General features: G+C 37.6%; 1 protein-coding gene across 1 annotated transcript in view; it reads right to left on the bottom strand.

Moving 5' to 3' along the window:
* Positions 1–27764, bottom strand: part of PIBF1 (progesterone immunomodulatory binding factor 1) — a 207167-nt gene that overhangs the window by 18762 nt on the left and 160641 nt on the right. The window contains exons 15-16 of the mRNA XM_029936617.1: positions 17505–17635; positions 10043–10127 (exon numbers count right to left, since the gene is read on the bottom strand). Coding sequence (XP_029792477.1) covers positions 10043–10127; positions 17505–17635 — 216 coding nt within the window. The remainder of the gene's footprint in view (positions 1–10042; positions 10128–17504; positions 17636–27764) is intronic.

Below are 27764 nucleotides of genomic sequence, written 5' to 3' on the forward strand. Positions count from 1 at the left end.
GTGGTGCTGAAATGTCCCTGAAACTTTCCGAGAAATCACAAAGAACATAACGAGGCAGAATCCGGGAACATAAACATACCATAAAAGAATGATAATTACACTGTGACTTCACTTTTCAGAAACCTGGCTAACTGCAGGTTTGTTTTCTTTTTGTTAGGTGATATTCACTGCAGTAAGATGCACGTTATCTGGGCTAATAGGAGTCCACCATTCAGGCAGGTATGGGGCTTTGCATAGTCTATGTCCCCCAGGAAGGAGTGGTTGGTTAATTCTGGGTAACTACAAACTGAAATGCCTGTGGACCCTGAAAGACATCATTGGTAGAGGCACTAAGTGAAGGGGTAGAAGCAGCGCAGGTCTGAGCAACGGGTATTGCCGCGAACACACATGGTTCCTTAGAGGCTTGATAACCACAGAGGTTGCTGTGGTTACAGGTTCCATGTCCAGGGTTTTAGGAATAGCTTTCTTCCAAACTTTTCCAAGGTATTTTTTTTTTAATTTTATTTTATTTTAGAGAGACAGAGAGTGTGCGAGCAGGGGAGAGGAGGAGAGGGAGAGAGACAGAGTCCTAAGCAGACTCCACACTTAGTGTGGAGCCTGATGCAGGGCTTGATCCCACAACCCTGGGATCATGACCTTAGCCAAGATCAAGACTCAGATGCTTAACCGACTGAGCCACCCAGGTGCCCCTAGACAAACTTTTCAGATAGGATTTCCCAGTGACTACTTTCAGATAAATCTCTGAAACTGTCCTTGGGTGTAAGACAGCTTCTGTACTTCTTCAGTTAAAATGTTACAAGTTGTCAGAGTGTATTTTACTATCTGAGGAAAGGGGATGAGGATATATTAAAGGCCAGTTTCTAAAGCTTTGACTATTCTGTTTGACAGCTTCAAGTGTAATTATAATGAAAGACTGTAAAGGAAAGTAACGAACATTCAAATAAGCACTTTTTATGTGCTAAATACTGTGCTAAAGGGTAATATACGAAGAAGAATGACGTACTTTACTGGGCAAAGACATGCATAATTACGATACATAAAGATGAACATTAATATAAATATTTAAAAACTACTGGAAAGAAGTAGAAAAAAAGATGTTTTTCTTTGTCAAATTAGAGAGAACTTCAAAGCATACATAATGTTTGAATTGAATTTTGAAACAGAAGGAGAAGAGAAAAAGGAACCACCTTCATAGAGTTATGTGCCTGTTACATGCCAGGAACGTTACTACAGTATTTCATTCTCATATAGTCCTGCAAAGTAGATATTACTTTCGCACATGAGGAAACTGAGTTTAGAGGGGTTCAATATCATCACAAGAATTCAAGGCTATCAAGTAGCAAAGCTGTGATATTAACTCATCTTGTCTGTTTAAATTTTGGCTTTTTCCACAGTATTTCAAAATGTAGGTGACATAAAGATTATAAAGGTAATTCCAACCTTAGAATTTAACAAGAGATCTCAACGTGTATAGTACACATATACAGTAGAAGGCGGAATGTAATTCTGGATCAATCCACCTGTCCATCTTCTCCGTGTTTACACCTAGCATTCTGTATGCTACTGGGGAAAAAGTATACAGAATGGTACTACTATAAACACATGGTGTTTCAACTTGCCAATTATTTGATGTTTCAATAACATATACCACTCATTTACTGTGTAGCCATTTCAAAATTCTATTTTCCTCAAAACTGTGACACTAGCACATTAGAGTATAGCCATTAGGTGGGAACTACCAAAATTGTTACCACTAAACCTACAAACTCACTTTTATCTTAACATAATCTTTATTTCTATCTTCAAAATGGAAAAGGTATACCCCTCCTGTCTAAAGTTAAATCCCATCACTGTGCTCTGATCTCCTCCTTCCCTAACACTTTGCTCAGCTGAATATCTTCTCTTTTGGATCTGCAATGTCTGCCTGGCTCCTTCCTATCACCATTTAAACTGGATACTCTCATCCAATGGAAAAAAGACAGCCTCTTTAACAAGTGGTGCTGGGAGAACTGGACAGCAACATGCAGAACAAAGAAAGTAGACCACTTTCTTTTACCATACACAAAAAAACCCTCAAAATGGATGAAGGACCTGAATGTGAGACAGGAAACCTAGAGGAGAAGACAGGTAACAGCCTCTTTGATCTCATGGCAATTTCTTGCTTGACATGTCTCCAAAGGCAAGGGAATCAAAACCAAAAATGAACTATTGGGACTGCATCAAGAAAAAAAGCTTCTGTACTGCAAAGGAAACAACAGTCAACAAAACTGAGAGGCAACCGATGGAATGGGAAAAGATATTTGCAAATGACATACTGGAAAAAGGGTTAGTATCTGGAATCTATAAAGAACTGACCAAACTCAACACCTAAAAAACAATCCAGTGAAGAAATCGGCAGAAGACATGAATAGACACTTTTCCAAAGAAGACATCCAGATGGCCAACAGACACATGCAAGGATAGGAAGGAGCCAGACAGACACGGCAGGTCCAGATGAGAAGATAATCAGCTGAGCAAAGTGTTAGGGAAGGAGGAGATCAGAGCACAGTGATGGGATTTAACTTTAGACAGGAGGGGTATACCTTTTCCGTTTTGAAGATAGAAATAAACATCACTCATCATCAGGGAAATACAAATCAAAACCACAGAGATACCACCTCACACTGGTCAGAGTGGCTAAAATTAACAACTCAGAAAACAATAGATGCTGGAGCAGATGTGGAGAAACAGGAACTCTCTTGCACTGTTGGTGGGAATGCAAACTGGTGCAGCAGCTCTGGAAAACAGTGTGGAGGTTCCTCAAAAACTTAACAATAGAACTATCCTACGACCCAGCAATAGCACTACTAGGAATTTATCCAAAGGATACAGGAGTGCTGAGGCATAGGGGCACATGCGCCCCAATGTTCATAGTGGCATTTTCAATAATAGCCAAAGTATGGAAAGAGCCTAAATGTCCATCAACCGATGAATGGATAAAGAAGATGTGGTTTCTATATACCATGGAATACTACTTGGCAATGAGAAAGAATGAAATCATGCCATGTGAAGCAACGTGCATGGAACTGGAGGGGTTTATGCTAAGTGAAATAAGTCCGTCAGAGAAAGACAGATACCATATGTTTACACTCATATCTGGAACTTGAGAAACTTAACCGAGGACCATGGGGGAGGGGAAGGGGAAGGGGAATAAAGTTACAGAGAGAAAGGGAGACAAACCATAAGAGACTCTTAAATACAGAGAACAAACATGGTTGATGGGGGTTGGGTGAGAGGGGAAAATGGGTGATGGGCATTGAGGAGGGCACTTGTTGGGATGAGAACTGGGTGTTGTATGTAAGCAATGAATCATGGGAATCTACCCCTAAAACAAAGAGCACAGTTTGCACACTGTATGTTAGCCAATTTGACAATAAACTATATTAAAAATAAATAAGCTGGATATTCTCTAGCTGTGGGAGGTAAAAACCCTCCACCTCATGCCTCCTGTCTGATCATCCTATAGTCTCTGATTTAACTATCTTACGGGCTGTCTATTTTTCCTATAGACCACTTTTCAACTTCCGCTCATATATCAATTCTCTAGCTCCACTGAAAGAGCTGTACCATCTTGTTAAATTCTACCGATGCTTTCTTTTTATCTTTGTTAGGCTTGGCCCCTTGACAGTCCATGTCACTGGCCAGATTCTACTCTCTGGTGTTCCTGCTGTCACCCTGCACTCTAATTTGTGTAAATACTTTTTCTTCTGCCCATCCATTAAATGTTGGTACTCTTCAAGACTCTGGCCTAGGCCTTTTTCTGCTCTCACTCTACGTAGGTCATTTATCAGTTCATTTAATGACTTCCATATAAAGTACTATCTTTATGCTGTGACCCTCAAATCTCTACCTCTAGACGAGTTCTCTTTCTTGGGTTCCAGAACCTATATTAAAAAAATATGTATTTTAAGTTTATATATTTATTTTTGAGAAAGATAGAGACAGTGTGAGTGAGGGAATGACAGAGAAAGAAAGAGAGAGGAAGAGAGAGGGAGAGACAGAACCCCAAGCAGGCATGGCACTGTCAGCATAGAGCCCACTGCAGGGCTCGAACTCACAAAACCGTGAGATCATGACCTTGGTTGAAGCCAAGAGTTGGATGCTTAACCGAGCCACCCAGGTGCCCCTCCAAAACCTACATTTTTAACTCTCTACTGGTTATCTCTACTTAGATATTTCCTAGCTTTTCTTCTCCAAATCTATTTCTCTCATGTGCTCCTTGGCATCACCATAAACCCAGGCCATCAATTCTCATTCCTCCTCTCTTCAACATTTTCTGGATCCAATCATCATGCGCCATGTTTCTGCTTTCTATATAGCTTCCCAATTAGTCCATTCTTGCATGGCTCAGTCGGTTACGGGTTAAGCGTCTGACTTTGACTCAGGTTATGATCTCATGGCTCATGGGTTCTAACCCGGCTTTGGGCCCTGTGCTGACAGCTCAGGGCCTGGACCCTGGTTTGGATTCTGTGTCTCCCTCTCTGTCTGCTTCTCCTCTACTCGCTCTCTGTCTCTCTCTCAGAAATAAGCAAACATTAAAAAAATTCAAATGAGTCCAGTTTTGCTACACAATCATCACTAGTCCAGTTCCGGATACCACCATCACTCACTAAAATACTGGAATATCTTCTTAAGTGGGGCTCCTGCCACTACCCTTAATATAGCTGCAAGAGAAATCAGAAAAGAGTTTTCATATCAGCTTTTTAAAATTATGTTCAGTATTCGATTAGACATTTGGCTGATTAAAGATGATTTCCCTACTCTTGAACACTTATATTCTAAGGGCACCTGATGAAATATACGCACAGAAAAGCATAATTAGAATTTCCAAATCAGAAAATCTTGTTTCAATGAGGCAAAGATGAGTAGATAAATATGGATGAAACATGAAAAAGCCATTTAAGAAGATTCCTGACAGGGGCCTGGGTGGCTCACTCATTCAAGCCAAGACTCTGGACTTGGGCTCAGGCCCTGATCTCACAGTCCGTGGGTTCAAGCCCCACATCGGGGTCTGCTTTGGCAGTTCAGAGTCTGCTTGGGATTCTCTCTGCTGCCTCTCCTTGACTCGTGATCTCTTGCTCTCTCTCTCTCAAAACAAACAACTAAATTAAAAAAAAAAAAAGAAGAAGAGTCCTGAGAGGTACACTCAACAAGAAAGGAGACATTCCAGGGGATCACATTTTTTATACTCAAAACCGAACACTGAGCATGAAGTCCTGCTACTCTATCCAACAGTGGGGTCCTAGCAGTTGATCTTTTTTCTTTACTGTCTTTTTAACTCATTATTTAAGGTTAAATTAGTTTATACTTTTATACATCAGAGGTCTAAGTATAAGTAAAGACATGTAAGGGTACTAAAAGATCACAGCCTGCTTGAAGGAAACAGAGAAAGTTATTCTGAGGCATCAAAAGTGAAAGAGGAAAAGAAGAGATTGTAACACCTGGATAAGATATTCAGCTCTGAGCTTTTTTGGCAACTAAGACAAAAAGGAAACACATTAAATTACATAGTTTTCACTTTCTGACAGAAAAGAAAGTATAACTTCATCTACAGTGGCAAAAAAAATTTCCTGGAACTAATGCAAGCAATAATTCATCATGAGGTTTTTGTCTAAATGGAACTAGGGAAAAGATCATAAGCTTTTGTTTCAGTTAAAAAAAAAGGATTTTCTTTTAGTTTTGACAGTAAGTATATAATCATGGTTTAGTTTTTTTTTTTTTTTAATGTTTATTTATTTTTTGAGAGGGAGAGAGACAGAGAGCATGAGTGGGGGAAAGGCAAAGAGAGAAGGAGACACAGAATCTGAAGCAGGCTCCAGGCTCTGAGCTGTCAGCACTGATGCGGGGCTCGAACCCACAAACCACGAGACCATGACCTGAGCTGAAGTCGGGCTCCTAACTGACTGAGCCATCCAGGCGCCCCTCATTATTTAATTCTTATCAGCTTCAGTTTTGTCTATAAAAGTGGGGACAGTGAGATTTAACTCTGTGGTATTTAACTTAGCTACTTTTAAGCAAGTAATTTTGATCTAACACTAATTGATATAGAAAATAAAAACCCTCTATCATGCCCTGTGTCCTAGAATCGTCAACCTAGAATCATCTCATCTGTTTTCTTGTTTCTTTTAACCTATACTTGGACAACTATATAAAATGAGTGGGTGATTTCATTTATTACTACAGGATTATCTAAAGTCTTTTTATTTTGGGGCACCTGGGTGGCTCAGTCAGCTGAGTGTCTGACTTCTGCTCAGGTTATGATCTCACAGTTTGTGGGTTCAAGCCCCATGTCAGGCTCTGTGCTGAAAGCTCAGAGCCTGGAGCCTGCTTTAGATTCTGTGTCTCCCTCACTCCCCGCCCTCCCCCAGCCCACCCTCTGTCTCTTTTTCTCTCTCAAAAATAAATAAACACTAAAAAAAATTAAAGAAAAAAGTCTGCTTATTTTATTTTTTGATGTTTATTTTATTTATTTTGAGAGCGAGAGAGTGAGCGAGAGAGTGAGAGAGATAGGGAGAGAGTGAATGGTAAGGGAGAGAGCGAGAGGATCCCAAGCAGGCTCCGCACTGTTAGCAAGGACCCCAATGTGGGGCTTGAACTCACAAACCGTGAGATCATGACCTGAGCTGAAACCAAGAGTTGAACAGTTAAACCACTGAGCCACCCAGGCCCCCCAGGATCAGCTAAAGTCTTACTGGAACCAAGTGACACTTAAAAAGTTAGAGTTAGAGTTGTCCAGTACAAAAAAGGCAATGAAAAACTTTGAAATGTGCATTTGATCACATGTGGATTTAAACAGAAGATTTAGCTGATCATAGCAGTGACTCCTATTAGACAATTTTCCAGCATCCTGCCTCGGGTGGCGAGTGCTCACGCATGACTCTCAGAGTGGGCACCTCCGATGTTTTGTGCCCTAGGTGCCTTGGTTGCCTCACCTTAGTCTCAGCCCTGATTTTTTTAAATTATTATTACAAAAATTAATATTTATTTGAGAGAGGAAGAGAGAGACAGAGCACAAGCAGGGGAGGCGCAGAGAGAGAGGGAGCCACAGAAACCGAAACATGCTCCAGATCTGAGCTGTTGGCACACAGCCTGATGTGGGGCTCAAACTCACAAGCTGTGAGATCATGACTGAGCTGAAGTTGAATGCTCAACTGACTGAGTCCCTCAGCCCTGGTATTCTTATCCAACTGTTATCTATCGGCCATTTTAAGCACTTGACACATCAGAGCCATCAAATGAATAAACCAATTTTGCAGACTCTGTTTCATCACGTAAATATTCAAGTGAATGCTCAAGCATTGCCCAGGGTCACCTGCCATTCGCTTTCCATAAGCAGTTCACACTTGCTTTTGCATCTGCATGTTCTATGCAAGTTGGCATTAAACCAGTTCTTAGAAAAAGGTGAAAAATTTGTATCAAGTTTATTTTATTAAGCTTTAATTTTTATTTTGCTTTGAAAAGAAAAAATCTCCTTTTCTTTAGATGTTTGGCATTAAGTTACAATGTTGGATTATTAAAATATAATTGCCAAAATGAAGATCCTATCAAATGCGTGAAAATTAACTGATAATTAATTAGATAGGCACTCATGCACATTTCACTGGTGTCATACAGTAGTAGTTTCATCTTGCTAGTATTTAATTTCTATGTTTAAACATATTTTCTTCTAAATTTACTCAATTCTCAACCCACTAAGCAGAACTTTGAGTTTTTATTTGGACTCATGAATAATGTGATTCCAAGCATGACATATAAAATATATAAAGTTGCTCCTATCTTTTGCAGAGTGTAGCATAATTTTCCAAAAACAAATGAGAATTGCTATTCCAAAAAAATACTTGTTATGCAGCTTTATGGAAAAAATAGTTGGTATGGCTCAATGGACATCTGTAGTTACTATTTCTTAAATAGTTAATTTTGGAAAATATTTGTGAAAATCCACATAATGAATGAATCAGGTTTCCACAGTGAAGAAACAACTATTTAAAGGCAGAATCATAGGACACAAGTGGTAGTAGAGGAGGCTGGGAAGCCAGAAAAAAAGCATATCTTCAGAGAAGCACTTCCTAATCTAAGTTAGCTCTAGTTCTCTACACAAAAGTCATCTCTAAAATGCAGTCCAGGAACACCTTCTTATCCCTTTTGCCCATCATAAGGTGCACCTTTCAGAGAACCTACTCGGAAGGCCATTGCTGAGACAGACAACCCTGCAATTCCCCGGACAGCACTTCTGGGCATGCATCTTGAACCGCTTCCACTACTACTCCCCACTTCATCTCTCTCAATAATATCCTTCCAATAATTTCTTCCCAAATACCCGATATATCTTTCCCAGACTTGGAAACAATGTCTTTGGGATATTCATAAACCAACGCTCTGTTTTGAGCATTTCTTTCTCTGTTAGGATAACAAAATGGTAAAAACGTGGCCAAGACAAGGCAGTGATAGTTCAATGGAAAAAATGCACTGGATTAAAAAACTAGGCTTCATAATACCAACAGCTGGCAAGGATGCAGAGCAACTGGAACATGCATTTATTGCTGACAAGAATGCAAAAGGTACAGTCACTGTGGAAAATGGCTTGGCAGTTTCTTATAAAGTTAAACATACACTTTCCATAGGACCCTGAAATCCTGCTCCTGGAGTATTTCTCATGAGAAAAGGAAACTGACATTCACACTAAAACATGTACACAATCGTTTACAGTAGCTGTGTTATTTACAGATTCCTCCAAATGGAAACAACTCAAATGCCCATCGACTGGTGAATGGAGTAACAAACTCTGGTATATCCGTACGATAGAATATTCTCAGTAACAAAGAGGAATAAATGACTAATGTTTGCAACAACATAGGTGTATCACTTTTTAAATTTTTGAGAGAGAGTGAGAAGGGGAGAGAAAGAAGGGGCGGGGGACAGAGAGAGAATGAGTGAGGGAGGGACAAAGGACAAAGGAGATATAGCATCTGAAGCAGGCTCTAGGCTCTGAGTTGTCAGCATAGAGTCAGAGGATGCAGGGCTCAAATTCACGAACCATGAGATCATGACCTGAGCCTAAGCCAGTTGAGCTACCCAGGTGCCTCGTGGGTGTATCTTTTTTATGGAAAGTGAAAAAAGTCAACCTGAAAAGACCGATAATTTCATTTATACAACATTCTGGGAAAATGTAGTATCTTTTGTTGGAAAAGGTAAAACTACAGGGACAGAAAATAGATAAGTGGTTGCTAGCACTGGAGTTGGGGAGAGGGGTGAATATGAAAAGGGCACGAGGGTATTTCCCGAAGTGATGAAACTACTTTATATATTGATTATTGTAATGGTTATGAAACTGGGTGTGTTGGTCAAAAATCATAGAAATGTAGGCTTAAATAGGGCATGGATTTTACTGTATGTATACTGTACTTCAATAGGGCTGACTCAAAAAACAAGAAAAGTAGGGTTATCTCTTAGTTACTAACTGGCTTTGAGCAAGCCACTTGAAACTCATTTCTCCTTTGGGCAAGCCGCTTGACATTCATTTCTCCTTTTATAAAGTGAGGAAATTACATTAGCTCTAAAAAGATTTTTGGCGAGGAGTAATAATAAAAAATCCTTTATGGACTCTAAAGTTCTACACAAATATTACACACTAGGCATACATGCAGTATATGGGCAATACAATGATGAATAAGACAGAGGTACGCTAAGAAGATATACTGCCTAGTGAGAAAGAGATGAAACAAACCATTATTAAATAACGTGGAAATTCAATGACAGATACATGAACAAGGCAATAAGTGGTCAATAATAAGGAGCATTCCAGGAATAAGAATCCCAGAATAAAGTATAAATTAATTCATAATGAAAAAAGTATATCACACATTCAATATAAAGGACCAGATCACAGTGAGAAACAAACATGAGAAGTCATTAACACACACGGACAACTGTGGTACAGTAATCTTAACCCAACATGGACTTTGAAGAAGCCTAAAGTAAAATTATGACAAAATGGAAAAAGTACCTCACGATGATTTAGGAGTTGTTCTAAATCTAATGCCATTTGATTCTTCATCTGTAGTAAAGCTGACTTTTCTTTATTCAAATTGCTGAAATAAAAAAAAAGTCATCATATTGGTGTAAGTTTAACTAATAAATAGAAAAAAAGCAAAAGGCTAAAGACAAATCTGACGGCTTGAATTAAAGAGAGATTATATTCTATCCAGACTATCCCCCCACTATAATGTATGATTTAACCAACATCTAGCTATTTTCTAAGAAGATGTTTTCTTTTAATAATCCTTTGATAGTGCAAATGAGATGGTTTCTGAGAATTTTTTTCTTGCCTAGTAGGGGTATAAATTTTGTGTTTTAAAGATGATTATTTACTCCTGAAATGTAAAAAGATGAGTGGGATTTATATAAAAGGTAAAGTATGTATGGGCAAAATATTAAAACTTAAGATACTGGAAGTCAAATTAAAACATTTAACCTTAAAGTAATATTTTATTACCACACACTAAATTACCAGGTATATAATTGAATTAGATAAATGAATCAGATATTCAGTATGTGGTAAACTTGGGAAAAAATTTTTTTCTTCATCTTCTTAGTTCAAGCTTTAATTTCTAAGTCTGTATTGTGAATTTCCCTTAGAAAGGACCTGTTTTCTGACAGGAAACGGTGAAAAGCCTAAACAGAAGAACATGTTACTATTTTAAAAGATAAATATTTAAGGCATGATTTATATTGTCCGGAGTTTTATTATTCAACATATGAAAATTAATTAGAAACATTAAATTAAATACTCTTTGAAAGCCACTGGAATGAATCTACTCAGCACTACAATGAGAATGAAGAAAAGCAACAGTAAATCAAACAATATAATTTCATAAATGTCAAAACAAAGTCTGTGAAGGATTATTTGCTGAACAGGTAAGATGTTTCAAGTTATCCTTTAAGAAAATGGAAAGCCATCGATTTTTAAATTAGGCAGAAGTATTTTTTTTTTTAATTAAATTCAAAGAATAGTAGTGGGTATTCTGGAAGAACTGGTAATTCCAAGGACTTAAGGGGAAAGAGCTCACATTCTCCTTTTTCCTAGTAACTATCAACTTCCCCAAGGAAGCACCAGAGTTTGTCCTCTGAGAGAAAGACAAGATGCAATTCTGACTTCTGTTTCTGACTGGGCCACTGACATGAGTGTGTGGCAAAAAGCACAAAACACATCACGCGACTCGGCTTCAGTTTTCACATCTGTAAAAGGGGAAAATAATACTCATGTATGTCGAAGGGATATATGAATTATCAAATGAAATGATTATATGAAGAGCTGAACACATAAAACCTGACATAAATGCTATATGGCATTACAATTTAGATACAAAACAAGGATCACAGAAAAACAGTAATTAAATGCCATACAGGTTAGCAGCTTAGCAGAAAAACAGATCTGACTTTCAGAATTAAGCGTCGGAGATCCTACTGAGCCTTGGAGTTGAAAAGAACTAAATAATATAATGTAACTGAGTGCTGGATTCTGCCAGAGTCCTCCAAAGCCTGGTAAAGATCAGAAGTTTCTATAACTGTTGAATTTGAATCTATCTGTAGCTAGAATCACTTTGAAGATAAAACATTTTTCAAAATTAAAATAAACATCCAGTTACACGGAAATAGGATTTTTCAAGGCATAGAAATGTGTTCATGTTCATATGCACGTATATATGTTAATGTTCATATACATGCTACATACACATGCTATGTAAACATACAGTCACATGCAGTACACACACGCACACACACGTACATACTCTCAAATACCAACACACCCTTAAATAAAATGCAGTGCCACAGGAATGGAGGAATGTTGATGTAATAAAGGGTTTTGACTGGATAAGTCGTTAAAAATCCTTTACATGTACTGTTTCATTTTTTTCCAGAATGAAGTAAATATTCCCTACTTAAATAGCAAAAGTGGGGCACCGGGGGCGGGGCTCAGTTGGTGGAGCGTCGGAGTTCAGCTCGGGTCATGATCTCACGGCTCGTGATTTCAAGCGATTCGTTGGGCTCTGTGCTGACAGCTCAGAACCTGGAGCCTGATTCGGATCCTGTGTCTCACTCTGCCCCTCCTCTGCCTGTGCTGTCACTGTCTCTCTGTCTCTCTCCTCTCTCACAAATAAACATTAAAAAAAGTAAAAAAAAATTAATAGCAAAAATAACTGTATAACACAGAATAAAAGCCAGGTGGATAAACTGGTTTACAGAGCAACTCTGTTCCATCTGCAAGACGTGGGTTTATGACAAACAGTACAGACTCCTCAGACAACGCCTCAGACAAAAGTCTCAGGCTTCCCTCTAATATACTCTCAAACTACAAGGGAGGCCATCTTCAACAAGTGGGTCTCTAAAGCTGAATATGATGATTATTATACTCTGTGTTTTTCCAGTATGTATGTAATTACTCCAATGAAGTTTAGTCTCCATAAAACACATTTCACAACAGTGGAAATTTACCTTTAAAAATACAAAGCTTCCACGCGTGACTCATAAAGCAACTACAAAACAAATCTCCTTATAAGCACATCTATCGTGAATGGCATATTACACCCATAATTGTTTAATTCACTGTTAATTATTACTCAGAAATTCATGTTTATGGCTCTGTGTCACCTGCTATATGAAAACATATTCCTGATACGTTCTTCTTTAACTTCCTGGATCACTATACCCTGACTTAGCTAAGTAGCTTTTTTTTCTTAAACTACTAGTTAAAAATAAACTGAGAACTGACAACGGGGAATGGAAGTTTATGCTAATTATTCTCTTTCTATGCTTCCTTCAGGTCTGAACTATAGATCAAACTATATAACCCCGACTGTCTCTTGCGGCCTGGTAGAGGAGAGTTTAACAGAACTTCTTGTGGAAGGGCTTATTACTTTAATGATAGGGGGATTTAAAATAGTTAATAGTGATATCTCAACTGTTAGCCTTTAATGTGTTTATAATGATTTCATTTTAGTACATTTTTACTCTAACCTTTCTACACATTGAAAATGTATATAGCTAAATTTGCAAGTTGTGGGTGTGGGATAGTGTATTGTTTTATTTTCTAAGAAAATGATACAATTATTCAGTTCTTTAAAGAGCTTTTCTTATATAAACTACAAAAATATTTAAAAGGTAATCATTTAACTGAAACTATAAAACTCCTAAAAGAAAACATATGCAATAAACTGGTGGACATTGGTCTTAGCAATTGTTTTTTTGGATCTGTCTCCCTAGACAAGGGCAACAAAAGCAGATGTAAATAATTGGGACTATATCAAACTAAAAAGCTTTAAAAGTACAAAGGAAACCATCAACAAAACAAAAAGGTAACCTACAGATACATGAATGGATAACGAAGATGCAGTGTGTATACACACATGCACATACATGGGAATATTAGTCTATTATAAAAAAGAATGAAATCTTGCCATCTGCAATAACATGGATAGGTACTATGCTAAATGAAGTAAGTCAGACAGAGAAAAACAAATACTGCATGATTTCACTTACATGTGGAATCTACAAAACAAAACAAATGAACAAACAAAACAGAAAGACTCATAAAAACTGGTGAAAATACTCATAAGAACTGGTGGTTGCCAGAGGGGAGGCGGCAGGGACCTGGATAAAATAGGTGAAGGGGATTAGGTGGTACAAACTTCCAGCTATAAAGAAAATAAGTCATGTGGATGAAACGTGTGGCATAGGGAACATCGGGAATGTTGTCATTAGTACTGTAGTAAGTGTGTATAGGGACAGATGGCAGCCGCACCATGGTGAGCATTGTGTAATATATATAAATGTCTAATTCCTGTGTTGTACACCTAAAACTAATATAACATGGCAAGTCAACTATGCTTCACTTTAAAAAATAATTAATGTAAATATTCCTTACAATTAAAATCAACGCGCAGCAAAAAGGAACAGGCATTTTCACGGAACAGCCACTCAGTAATCTTTTCGAATGGGTGATTTAATGTTTACATTTCAAATTAAGGACAAAAGTAAGGAAAGTAATATTTACCGAGTTTCCCCACGTGCCAGAAGCTGTACAGATGTCACTTCTAAACCTTGATGTTCATGCTAATGTCTGTATTTTACCATAACAAGAGAAACGAGGCTGAGGCACAAAGCCCAGAATGATGCCACTACATCCGACGCCTCATCAGCTTTGAGTAGGAGTGACGGAGACAGGCTGCTGTATCTGAACTGGCGATCGGGCTATTTGTATGGTACTTCATTCATGTCATGAGGGCACATTTAACAGCATCTCAAAGCCCATAATTAAACTACTAAAAGCATCTTAATTGTTCACTTTAGAAGGTAGCATAGCTAGTTTAATTAAGGGAAAGGTTTCATATCCTATGAACTACTAGTTTAGGATCTACTAAAATATACAGTAAATTTATGAAACAGCTTTAAAGGACTCAGATTTAAGCACAAAAATTTGTTATAGTTAATTTCATAATTGGCATAGTTTTTATGATTATTGTTGCTGTTATGAAGTGTGAGAAAGAAGCCCACTGCACCAATCAAAGGACAGATGCGAAGACTCAGGGGTGAAGTGAGGCTTTAAGCAACGTTCTTACAAGAGCAGGTGTCTGAAGGACACACAGGCTCAGGGCGGTTACAGCAGGCAATTTATCTCCTAGCGTGAAGTTCCTCCCCTGATTCCTCATTGGCTGGGTACTACAGAGGTTTCAGCCTTGCCCAGAAGTCGCTTGTGCCCCTGTAAGGCCAAAAGGTAGTCTGATTGCAATAAATGTACACTCCTTGAGGTGACAGAGACTTCAGTTCTTTTGTGCATGCTCATTGCAAAGCAGTGACAAATAAGCCCATGCAATGGAGGGGGGGAAAGAAGAACCAGGAAGTGAAGTGTCTAAGGGTTTGGGACCCTACTGTGTGTGTAGTGGGGGAGGCGGGGAGGGGGAGGGGGAGGGTTCATATATATTTCCAGTAGGTTGTAAACCTATTAGTAACTAGATAGCACAGATTTTATTTGGCATTTCTGAAAATGAATCATCTCACTCACTTCTCATATTAAGGGAGTCCTAATTTTTGCCAAAATTCAAAATATTCTGATTAATGTTATTTCTTATTTTTAAGGTAATTCTCAACATAAAAATTTGTTACATGTCAGACCAATATTAAAAATAGCAAACATTTATACAGCATTCATAATGTGTAGGCACAGTGCTATACACACACACACACACACACATAGACGCGCACACACACATATATACACACGCACACATGTATCACTGAGATTATATCCTCTAATCCTCAGAATGACTATATGAACTAGGTGCTGCTAGTTCTAGAGCACCCCTCTCAGTTCAGATGGAAAACTGGCTGGACTGTCCAATAACATAGCCAATAGCCGGCCATAGGTGGTAATTTAAATGAAAAGTAGTTTAATTAAAATTAAGAATTTAGTTCTTCATGTGGGCAGTGACAACCGTACTGGACCGTGCAGATAGGGAATATATTTACCATTACAGAGAGTCCTATTGGACAGCGGAGGTTCAGGGGTTTAACTGACTTGCTCTAATTCAAAACGAAGTACTGAGCTAGACTTGAACCCATGCAACCTATCTGCAGAGCCTATACTCCCTTTTAAACTCTGTTTTTTTAAAAACGAGTTTATATGGAATATTTTGAAAGAAAAGAGAAAATATAACAAAATCACATGTATCTATCACCTACCTTCAACAGTTGTCAATTCATTAAAGCTCTACTTTTAACTGCTCGTCAACACTTTTTTTTTGCTTCTCTTCCTTAATTATACTAGTTAACGAAAAATTATCCCTTATTCAGAACAGAACATAGGGAGGCAGTATAACATAATGGCTAAGAGTATAGAATTGGAAAGCAGACAGATCTGGATTCAAATTTTAGCCCTACCACCAAACTGTATCTTCTTAGATACAAGTTCTCTAGGGCTGAATTTGTTTATTTTAATAGCTTCCTCCCATAGCTAGCTATTATTTTCTCTGTATTAAAGATTTTCAGCTCTCTTACTTCTTAGTTGAATAAATACTCAAATAAACTTATTCAAAGGTAACTGTAAAAGGAAATTTTTCCACAGGCCTTTTATGTTTTCACTCCAAGATTCAAAAGGTTAAAAAAGATTCTATATAAAATTTCAAACATAACAGATATATGTAATATAGGAAGAAAAAGTCCTATTAAGGGTTCTTCCCTCAATTTCCCTAAGATAACTAAGTGCCCAGTGAGCGAATAAAACATAATTTCTATTGTCCTTAGTGGCTATTTATAGAAGAATTGTTTGACTGAATTATGTAACAATTTTTTAACTTGGTTTATTATTCAGTAAATTTAATTAATACTGTTTATACATATTCTAAATGTAATTTTTGACTTCAAAATTAATCCAAAGATAAATTTTTACTTATATTGACATTTTAAGGCATAAATGTGATTTAAAATTATTTTATCCTATCTTTAAATCAAAAAGGTCAGGAATAAAGTTTTGGACCAATTATTTTGGTGGGATAGAAACAAGAGAAGGTGATTATTCTGATTCATCAAAAAAAAAACACCCACCCATATTTTAGAGTTAATTACCAGTAGTTTTATACTTTGGATATATACCTTAGGAAATCTGAATTTAATAACTACTGTCTCCTTATTGTTTTCCAATTTCTTAATTTAACAATTTCTAGTCCCATCTAATTCTGTTTCTATGTTTATAAATTGGTTAATAAGTTATCTAAATTAGTCTAACAACCTTAAAATCCAATAACAACTAAGACAACTAACCAACCATCCATGAGTTAAAATCTCTTTCTTTCTGTATAACAACATTCTTTTACTCCAATTTAAAAAGACTAAAATGATTGTATAGGTGAACAGGTAAAGAATTTGAATGATTATTAAATCGTGCAAGTCTTTTGGGTAACGTGTCATGTAAGAAAATTTAAATTTAAGGGAGTGAAAGGGATTTATTTACAGTTAGGCAATTCAGGGGTTACTTCCTGTAAAGAGTCAGGGGAAGAAAAGCCTAAAAAAATTCCTTGGCGAGGTCAACAGAATCTAAACAGTGTGTATATTTTATCTGTTTAAAAAGTTATTTTGACTCCACAAGTGGCGTCTGGTTATGTTCTTCTTCTCGCTTTGGTCAAGCCCTGTCCCATTAAAGAACGCCAGGGGACAGGCCAGGCCAGAGGCTTGCTTCCTGCGGGGGCGGAGCTGCGTTAGCGGTTGCAGCGGTGTTTCCAGGCTGAGACTTCTGATCATAAGGTGGAACGTGAACACCTAATGTGATGTGACCTAAGTTTCTCTAATATAAATTACATTTAGGACCATGTTCATTATTAAAATTTTTTTCTTCACAATTTACAACCTTAATTCATGGATAGCAGTATTATGTTTACATTGCCTTTATAATAAAAAAAAATAATAGATGATTTTACCTGACATCTTTCTCAAGTTGTGTAATATGCTCTTTCAGCGAATCAATCTTAGAATCTCTCTGGCGCACTGATTCAATGAGGTATCTGTAAGGTTGCTGAGTCTGGTTTAACAGAGAATTGGCTCTGTCAAGCTAGAGAAAAACAGATTTCATGAAAATCTAAAAACATTTTATAAGAAACTAAGATTATCCAAAATGTTCTAGCTCAGGTACAGTACACCAACACTTCCTTACGTGAATTACTCAGAAAAGCTTTTCCTATGTAATTTTGAAGGTTCTCAAAATTATTAACCAATAGAACGGTTCTTTACAATAATAATATGTAAATAGAAAGAAAAATTTTAAATAAAATATGAATTGTTACTAATTTTAGGGATGGGTCACCTAAATGTTTTTGCTATTTGTTGGTTTGAGAAGATATGTGACATAAAATTTATCTCCTTTTAACAAATATCCATTAGCCAAAACCAAAAATCTTTTATGCGAGCTTAATTTCTATTAAGCATAATATAATGACATTACAATTTAGTATTTTTCTTATGTCTTCATATTTCCTTCCATTTTTATTTCTAAAATTGATAATTTATGTAGTTAAACCCCTAGTTATAACAAAGTTTTAAACAAAAATTGTAGGGGCACCTGTGTGGCTTATTTGGTTGGGTATCTGACTCTTGATTTCGGCTTAGGTCATGATCCCAGGGTCATGAGATCGAGCTCCTCAGTGTGGATCTTAGGATTCTCTCTCTCTCAGGGCTCCTGGGTGGCTCAGTTGGTTAAGCATCCGACTTTGGCTTAGGTCAAGATCTCATGGTTTGGGGATCTGAGCTCTGTATTGGGCTCTGTGCTGATAGCTCAGAGTCTGGAGCCTGCTTTGGATTCTGTGTCTCCCTCTCTGCTCCTCCCGTGCTCGTGCTCTGTCTCTCAAAAATAAATAAATGTTAAAAAAAAAAAAAAAAAAAAGATTCTCTCTCTCTCCCCTCTCTAAAAAAAAATAATTATAGTTACAATATAAAGAATATAAAAGTTACCAGCTTAACCATTTTATAGTACACAATTCAGTGGCATTAAGTACATTCATACTGTTGTATGACCATCACTAATATCTATTCCTGGAATTTTAAGGATGTCCACTTACCTATTTTTTCTTTTGTTGCTTATACTTTTGGTACACTTTATTTTTTAATACTTATTTTGAGAGAGAGAGACAGAGAGCAGCAGGGGAGGGGCAGAGAATGAGGGAGACAGAGAATCCCAAATTAAATCATATTTAAGAAACAACTGCTAAGCCCAGGATCATGAACATTTTCTCCTATGTTTTCCTCTATAGTTCGATATTCTTAGTTATAAAATTCATGTCTTTGATCAATTTGAATTAATTTTTGTAGATAGTGTAGGATAAGGACTCTATGTCAATGTCTGACATGTTGATATCCAGTTTTACCAGCACCATTTGTTGAAAAGACCATCTTTTCTCCATTGAATGTCTTAGCAATCTTGTTGAAAAACCTTTGACGGTATATGTGAGGGTTTATTTCCAGACTCTATTTTATTCCATTAGTCTTATCTGTCTATATTCTTATGCCAATACGACAGTGTTTTGACTACTGTAGTTTATGGTACATTTTAAAACCTGGAAGCTTGAGTCTTCCAAGTTTGATTTTCCTTTTCAAGATTGTTTTGGTCATTCAGGGTTCCTTAAAATTGTGTATGAATTTTAGGATGAGTTTTTCTACTCAAAAAATGCTACTGGGATTTTGATAGGGATTATACTGAATCTATAAATTGTTTTGGGGAGTATTGTGATCTTAACAATATTAAGTCTTCTATAAACATGGGATGTCTTTCCATTTATTAGGTCTTTTAAAATTTCTTCAGTAATGTTTTGTAATTTTCAGTGTACAAATCCTGCTCTTGTTTGACTAAATTTATTCCTAAACTTAGATTTTATTCTTTTTGAAGTTATCATAAGTGGAACTATTTTTGTAATTTCCTTTTGGATTGTTTTTGTTAGTATATTATGTATAATTTTATATTATATCTTTTCACTTTACCTTTATTATTTTTCCAAGCTTTTAGAGTAACTTAATTCATGATTTTAATGGTTACAAAACTGTCTAGGAAGCCAACATATACCATAATTACATTGCTTATTGTAATAAAACTTTAGGATGTTATCAATTTATCAATTGCATCATAAATAGTGTTGCAACAGACTTCAAAATTACTTTTTTTTAAATTAATGTTTTCTCTGTGAAGTTTTTTCATAAGAGAAATTGTACTAAGTTTAAGGACAATGTAATGCTCTTGATATATAAGACCAAGATCCTTTCCTTAAGGATTTTATTAACTTATATATCCAACCAACCTCAGTTTTTTTTTTTTGTTTGTTTGTTTATTGCTTTTGCTCTTTTTTCCTAAGCAGATGCGAAATGTAGATCACACACACAGCACTGTCAGTATCACTAGGCCCCTACTTTGGCACCTAAGGAGTTCTCAGAAAAGGTATTCTAAAGTTGGATATGCAAAAACTGAACAAATCACTATAAACGTGGTAAACACCTTTTACAAGAGTGAGAGTGGGGAAGGGAGTACTTTATTACACAGAACAAAAATACCACAGAATTCCTACTTTATGAACTTAAAATGTTCTTTGGGAATAAAATTCTAGCCTTGTACATGTTTAAATATTTTTTTCTCTTTCCTTCATAGTTCCTAACAAGTTCAATGTTCATAGTTCCTAACAAGTTCAATGGAGGCTAAAGATCTGCTCTTTTCCTGGGACAAGAAATGATTTTTTTTTTTCCCCTCAAGTGAGTTACATTTACAAGATTAAGAAAAACATTTTACTTATTTTTGAGAGACAGAGGGAGACAGAGTGTGAGCAGGGGAGGGGCAGAGAGAGAGGGAGATGCGGAATCAGAAGCAGGCTCCAGGCTCTGAGCTGTCAGCAGAGAGCCCAACGCAGGGCTCAAACCCATTAACTGTGAGACCATGACCTGAGCTGAAGTCAGACTGAACCACTCAGGTACCCTACAAGATTTATACATATATATAATACACACACACATATATAACATATACCTCATATATAAAATATTATATATATATATATATATATTTTAAGATCTAAACATATCATTTATTTTGGTACTGCAATTTCTTGGTTTTCTATCCACATAAAAGAAATGAGTGACTAGCAGCCCAGAAGCTGAAGGTGTAGAGAACAGCAGGATGGGTATAAAGGAAGGTACAGCAGAAGGCAGAAGAATCAAAGGCACAAACAATCATAGTTAAAACGGTCAGCCGTGAAGTCTAGGTGGGTAAGGAGGAGAGTGAAGCCAGAAGGTGGTTGACCAGCAGGCCGCTGTAGAGTATCTGCTTGCAGATTGAGGACTACTTTGTAAAAGTTATTTAAATGATGTCTAAATTATATTAGAAATTTTCCTTTTGGTTACATTAGCCCAGGAAACGAAATTCCTCAAAGATAAGGAAATGAAGAGTGAAAGAAAAGAAGACCTCATTTTTTGAACATGATTCATTACAAAGAAGCAATGCCATAAAGGAAAAAAAAATACCACGAATATTTTCTATAGTTTGGGTTTTAGTGTCCTTTTTCCTTGCTTTGGTAACCATTCTCTTGAATCCATTACAATGTCACTGGAAATCTTATTACTTACTCTGCTAAGTTACTTTATGAACATTCAAATATGCAGCTGGACAAAAATAAAACTGAGTTCTACTTACCTGTATAACCAGTTTCACTAGTCAATTAAATCAAACAATTGCCTTGACTTTGTTTTCACGGAACTGACCTTAACTGAATAAACTGAACTGGTGAGTTGCTTTGTGTTTCAAAGTGCAGAATAGTCAGGGTGGTTGGGGTGGGGGCTGGGGTGCACCGCGAGGGAAGCATTAAGGGCATCTGCACATTGCAGTTAGCTGTAGTCTAGAATGTGCTATGTTTGAAACTTATCAGATCTAAATTCAGTTGCATAAAAAGTATAACAGCAGTCATTAGTCTTAATTATTTTAGTTCCTTTTTTTTTTTTACATCACAGCAATTACGTATGTTAGGTTTTAGTACTGTAAACAAAATTAAGGGCGACCAAAGTTTTCCTTTTAAAAGGTATCTCCGATACACAACCTATAAACCCCTCCCTCTTTGGATAATAAAAATAACTATAATGCTGTCAGTTTTAAGAACATATTTCTTTATAAACTTGTAAGATTCTAAATCCCAAAATTTGTTCTAATTCCTCAGGAAAATTCCTCAATGAAAAGTGATGCTAATTCCTATTTTTGAGATAATCTAATTTGACAGAATTCCTCCAATGTGATTTAAAAAAGTCTTTCTGTAACCATAATAATTAGTATTAAAAGTTTCACAATCACTTACTTTGCCTATTGTTAGTAATCTTTTCCTTATAGGAAAGTCTTAGTAATTAGTGACTCAAGAATCATATACGTAATAAATGACTCAGGGATAAACTCATGACACAACATTTTACAGAATTGTTATTCCTCCTTTGTTTCAATAAATTGTACGTATGATTCAGAGAAAAGCAACACCTGATTAAAATATAATTACATGTATTTGTTTTGAGAGAGAAAGAGAGAGCGCACAAGTGGGTGAGGGGCAGAGAATCCCAAGAAGGTTCCGGCTGTCAGTGCAGAGCCTGACATGGGGCTCGATTCCAATAACTGTGAGATCATGACCTCAGCGGAAATCAAGAGTTGGATGCTCAACTGACTGAGCCACCCAGGTGCCCCCAGAATTGTTATTCTTCTTTTGTTTCAATAAATTGTACATATGATTCAAAGAAAAGTAATGCCTGATTAAAACATAATTACATGTTTTAATTCAAAATTTAACTTGTTCTTGGATGAAAATCTAAAATTATATATTTTCTCTTAAAACTAAATATATAGAGGTCATCACATTTTGTTGTGTTTTTTCCTACAGGTGGGGTTTTTTTTTTCTTGTGGAGTTTATTTTCAAAGAAACTCCTAGAAATGGAGCTCTTTCTTGCCAGAGACGAAATGAATATAATTTAATACTGAACTGGTTTCTATTTAAAATATATACTAATGATACTTTCTAGTACTGGTGGTAGTCTGTGAGGAAAAGTCCAATATCCTCATCTAATCTTTTTGATTGTGCCATGGAATGTAAAATGCCCATTTGAGGTCCAATAAGGGGCAGCACTTTGGTATTAATTCTCTGTGTTCTCAATCAAAAGCAGTTCTCAAACCTAGTTAAATTATCAGAATTACTGGCGAAAATGTAAAAAAATGGATTTCTGGGCCCCACCCCAGCCCCACTGAATCAGTATTTCTGATAATCAGTCAAATTTGGGAAGCACAGTGATCTTGTGACCTTGAACTTGCTGCAGGCTATTCCACCCAACTATTTTAGCAGGTTTAACAGTACTGTACATCATCTTCTATCCTGCATTTACCATCCTTCCCATTAAAACCAGCTTCTTATCCTGTGTCTCACATGGTTAATGATCTCATCTTAAAAGGAGTGATATTTAACTGATAAAATTCAACCATTTAGATGCCAGCTTTGCTCTGGAGCAGGTTCCTTGGGAGACTGTGGTGCTAGGGGTTACTTCATCGTTGGTGGCTGGTGGGGAGCTCCCAGGGATCTCAGGAGAGGCGCCCGGACAGACAGGAATGACACTCAGGGCCTTTGGACATCAGCTGTGTACAGCAATCTTGAGAATATTTTGTTGTTTTAATAACCAAAAGCAAGTGTGCGCTAGTTGATTACCAGTCCTGCTCTGGTCCCGAGATTATCAAAGTATGGTAATAAGGAGATATTAATGAGCTAGAAGGAGAAATAACAGATAATAAGATGAAATTCATGAGTAGGACATTAAATATTTCAGAGCGATAGTGATGGATGCAAGGGACTATCTCCTCATAAGCTGCAGAATAGATAGGGCTGTAGAGTATTTGTTCTTTTCAAAGTGTGGCCATGCATCACTTTTATTGGAGTCACAAGAAGAGCTTGTTAAAAATGCAGATTCATGGGTTTCATTCCAGACCTACTTAATCACAACCTCTGAGGGCAGAATCTAGAAACCTGTATTTTATTTCTAAAAATACTTATTTTTGAGGGAGGGAGGTAGGAAGGGGGGAGAAAGAGGAGAGGGAGAGAGAGAGAGAGAGAGAGAGAGAGAGAGAGAGAGAAAGAATGAGAATCCCCAGCAGGCTCCAAGCTGTCAGCACAGAACCCGATGCAGGGCTCAATTTCATGAACCATGAGACCATGACCTGAGATGAAATCAAGAGCTGGATGCATAATCATCTGAGCCACCCAGGTGCCCCTAGAAACCTACATTTTAAAGAATCGCTGGTGATTCTTACATTCACTCATATTTGAGAATCACTAGTGACATGTAAGGATAGAGCAAAGGGCAGACACGGAGGGACACCTACACTCTAGGGCTGGAAGACGATGAAGACACGGGAAGAGAATGGTGCTGCCCAACAAAGAGGGAACAGAATTTCTAGCTTATCTATAAAATCTATAATGTCACGCCATAGTTCAGGAGACTGGGAAGAGAACACTGTCAGTCAGGAAGTCACTGGTGATCACTAGGGAGGGCACAGCTGAATAGATGACCAGGGAAGGCGGCAGAAGGAATTAGGTATGAAGAGGGGGGTTAATTTTTGTAAGTTACCTATGTCGACACACATAAACACATTTTCATTCTCTCTCTCTCTCTCATTTTTTTTTTGAAGAGGAACCTAAAGGGTGAAAAAGAGAGTAAGTGGAGATACTAAAAAATCCTTGGGTGAAAGAGACTTAAGAGAAAGAACTTTAGACAACCTGAGAAGGAAGATACAGATGATGGAAGTGATGGTTCTGAGGAGTGGACACGACCTGTAATGCAGATAATGGGAAATGGGACAGGTGCAGAAAGATAAAGACAGAGGGCAGTAGGAATGAGGGGCTGGTTGATGTTCAAAACCATAAATTTGTAATGCTTTCAAGCAGCAAAAGCAACATATTTCCACATGAAATTTTCAGCATATTACCACAAACCCCAAGAATTTTCTCTCCCTCTCTCTTTCCTTCCAATAAGTATTTACAGGGTAACTCTCGTTGCCCTGTAAGGTGCTATGTGGAAGGCAGGGGATGTCAAGAAAAGCCTGATGGATGAATTCAGTGACAAAGCAATCTAGGTGCTCGTGAATGTAGTGCTCAGATGGCTGGTAAGGTCAATGCTGGGTAGGAAGAAAAGCAAGGCTAAGAGGGGCCTGACAGATTGGAAAATACAAAGAGTTTATGAATGTGTAACACGTAATGAGTGCAAATAAAGCACAGATTTAGTGGGAATGAAAGGGCTGGGAGAGCTGGAAGGACAGGAGATTAGAGTCAGAGAATGGAATTTTCAAGTTCAAGTGTTTTAAATTTCTTGCCCCCTCAAAGCTATCCCTGAGAAATTCATTTTAATGTGGTTCAATTGTCTAACAGTCCGGACAGCAGAGGGGAGGGCGCTGCGGGGTGAGCTGTAATAGCTCTTAAATGAGAAAAATGCAGTCATTCATGAGTTATCAAGGCACACAAGTAAGGTAAAAAGTTTAAACAATTTGTTTGATGTGTAAACAGGATACAATTTACAGATAAATCACTGGTTCCCCTTACTTGAGTGGGGGCTGGCATCTGGTACACACACCCACTCACACGAGTGGTATGTGAACCTGTAAAAGCATGCTTTCAGAGCAAATTTTACTAGATTGTCCTGAATCCAGGAAACTGAGTTATTTCCAGAATGAGCCATGACAAAGACTTCTTGGCTTAAGCACTTGGCAAGGTTAGACACAGAGCTGTTAGAAAACGAAAGGGAAATGTTTTGTCCATAAAATAAATTAGTCATTCATGGGGCAGACAAATATATGCTCATCACTATTAAAATAAAAAGGCTGAATTTCATTTATTTAAGATTTTTTTTTAGTGTTTATTTTTGACAGAGAGAGAGCGAGAGCGAGTGCGAGCAGAGTATTTTTTTCGTAATGGTGGCAGGTGGAGCCGATGTACGCCCTGCTCTGCTTCCATATGTGACAGAAAGCATATGACTGAGTCTCTGACACTTAGAAAGAAGCTAAAGTTTTCTTTCTAGTTAGCAGGTCTGATTTCTCCCTCGTCCTCTGCGCCTCTTGGTTGGTACCTCCGATCTGCTTCAGGTTCACGCTAGGATCCCCCGCTTCTCTCCTGTACTCTGACCGATCAAAACCAGCAGTTACTCTTTCAACAAAGATATACGTACTAGAAACAGGCACTATGCTGCTCAGAGGTGCATGTAACAGAACAATAAAAAGGAATATATATACCAAGACAGGGGGAGACATAAGTCATTTTTGCCTGGGGCTCAAAAAAGGCTTAGTAGAGTAGGTGACACTTGATCTTGAAAGACAAGCACCTGCAATGCAGACATGGGTATATTAGGCAAAAAGATTAGTGTGTGCAACAGTACAGAGGCATGAAATAGCATAGCGTGGCTGGAAAATTCAAGTAAAGCACAAGAAGTTACATTTGTGGGAAGAAGCACAAGTGGTTGTATGCAGTAGAAGCAGGGCTGTCTAAATCTCTAGATTAATCGCTGTTTTAATCTCTAAAACAGGAGATTGAGCAGAGGTGTTCAGAAGGTGGTATGAAGAGTAGGGAGAACCTGCTATTTGTTGAACACTCCTTTTGTACTCTCTGAATTCTGGGAATATGTACACTTACTACATAAATCTCTAACTTATTAAAAAAAGGGTACAATGATGAGATACTGTAGCTGGGAGTTGAAGCTATGGAACAACATGAAGTAAGATGCAGGAAACAGAGAACAGTGTTTCTGTTCTGAAAACAGTCTCTGTCCACGTTTATGGAACAGCCAGAAAAAAGTTAACAATGGAGACTGAGAAGTAGCAAGGTAAGAGAGTGGTGTAGCAGGAGCAAGAGACACATTACTTGGTGTAGGAGGGGCTGCATGTGAGGACTTGGGGAGAGGGGAGGTAGAAGATGAGGATGGGGAGTAGGTTAGGATCAAACTGGCTTTCTATGCCACACTAAAGCACATGGACACTGTCTGGTAGGCAACGGGCCTTTTAAAATGAAATCACGAGGGGCGCCTGGGTGGCTCAGTCAGTTGAGCGTCCGGCTTCGGCTCAGGTCATGATCTCATGGTTCGTAGGTTCGAGCCCCATGTCAGGCTCTGTGCTGACAGCTAGCTCAGAGCCTGGAGCCTGCTTCAGATTCTGTATCTCCCTCTCTCTCTGACCCTCCCCTGCTGGCGCTGTCTCTCTCTGTCTCTCAAAAAAAAACCAAACCATTAAAAAACATTTAAAAAAATGAAATCATGATCTATAGTATGGAGGACAGTTTTGGCTAAAAGAATTTTGATGGACTGATATACTTGCTAAATTAAGAAAAAGTCAGGCAGTGTAGTACATTATGTGTTTATGTTTTAAGCCTTGTATTTAAAAATGCTTACTTATTTTTGAAAGAGAGAGAGAGAAGAGGGAGGAGGAGGAGGAGGAGGAGGAGGGCGTGAGTGGGGGAGAGGCAGTGAGAGGGGGAGACACACAATCCAATAGAGGCTGCAGGCTCTGAGCTGCAGCACAGAGCCTGATGCAGGGCTCGAACCCATGAGCTGAGCTGTGAGATCATGACCTGAGCTGAAGTCAGATGCTTAACTGACTGAGCCACCCAGGCATCCTTAGCCTTATATTTCTAATAGTGAAATAAAAGCACTCTTTATTAAAAGAATTTTAAGTATCAACAAACTTTCAGGAAAACACTTTGGGAGGCAAAGGGAACCCATAAATCATTACTATTTTTCATCTTTTCTATGAAAGTGGAAGCATCTTACCATCACTGTTGGTCAAGTTTGCACATGCAAACTTGATCTTAGCTGTTTATACTTTGAATTCAATTGAGTTCTGAGTATGGCTAATCTGTCATAGGCTGAGTTTGCCATTTAAAATGTCTCCAATATGATTCCAAAGTGATTTGGCACATTCAGCACAAAGTTTATGTTAGAAGAAGAAAAGAACAGAAGTGGTGTGTAATTTAAGAGTCACTGCTCAAAGTCTAAAAGAACGTGTGCTTAAAACTAAGAAATTTAGGTGATAAGAAAGCACTGTATCCCAGTTTCACTGGAAGCATTTCCTGCTCTTACTCCTCGGTGGTAAATAAATCCTGCATTTCAAGGAAACAATCAAGAAAACTAATAGGCAACCGACAGAATGAGAAAAGATA

Source organism: Suricata suricatta, chromosome 4, assembly GCF_006229205.1.
Source record: "Suricata suricatta isolate VVHF042 chromosome 4, meerkat_22Aug2017_6uvM2_HiC, whole genome shotgun sequence".
NCBI classification, from domain to species: Eukaryota; Metazoa; Chordata; class Mammalia; order Carnivora; family Herpestidae; genus Suricata; species Suricata suricatta.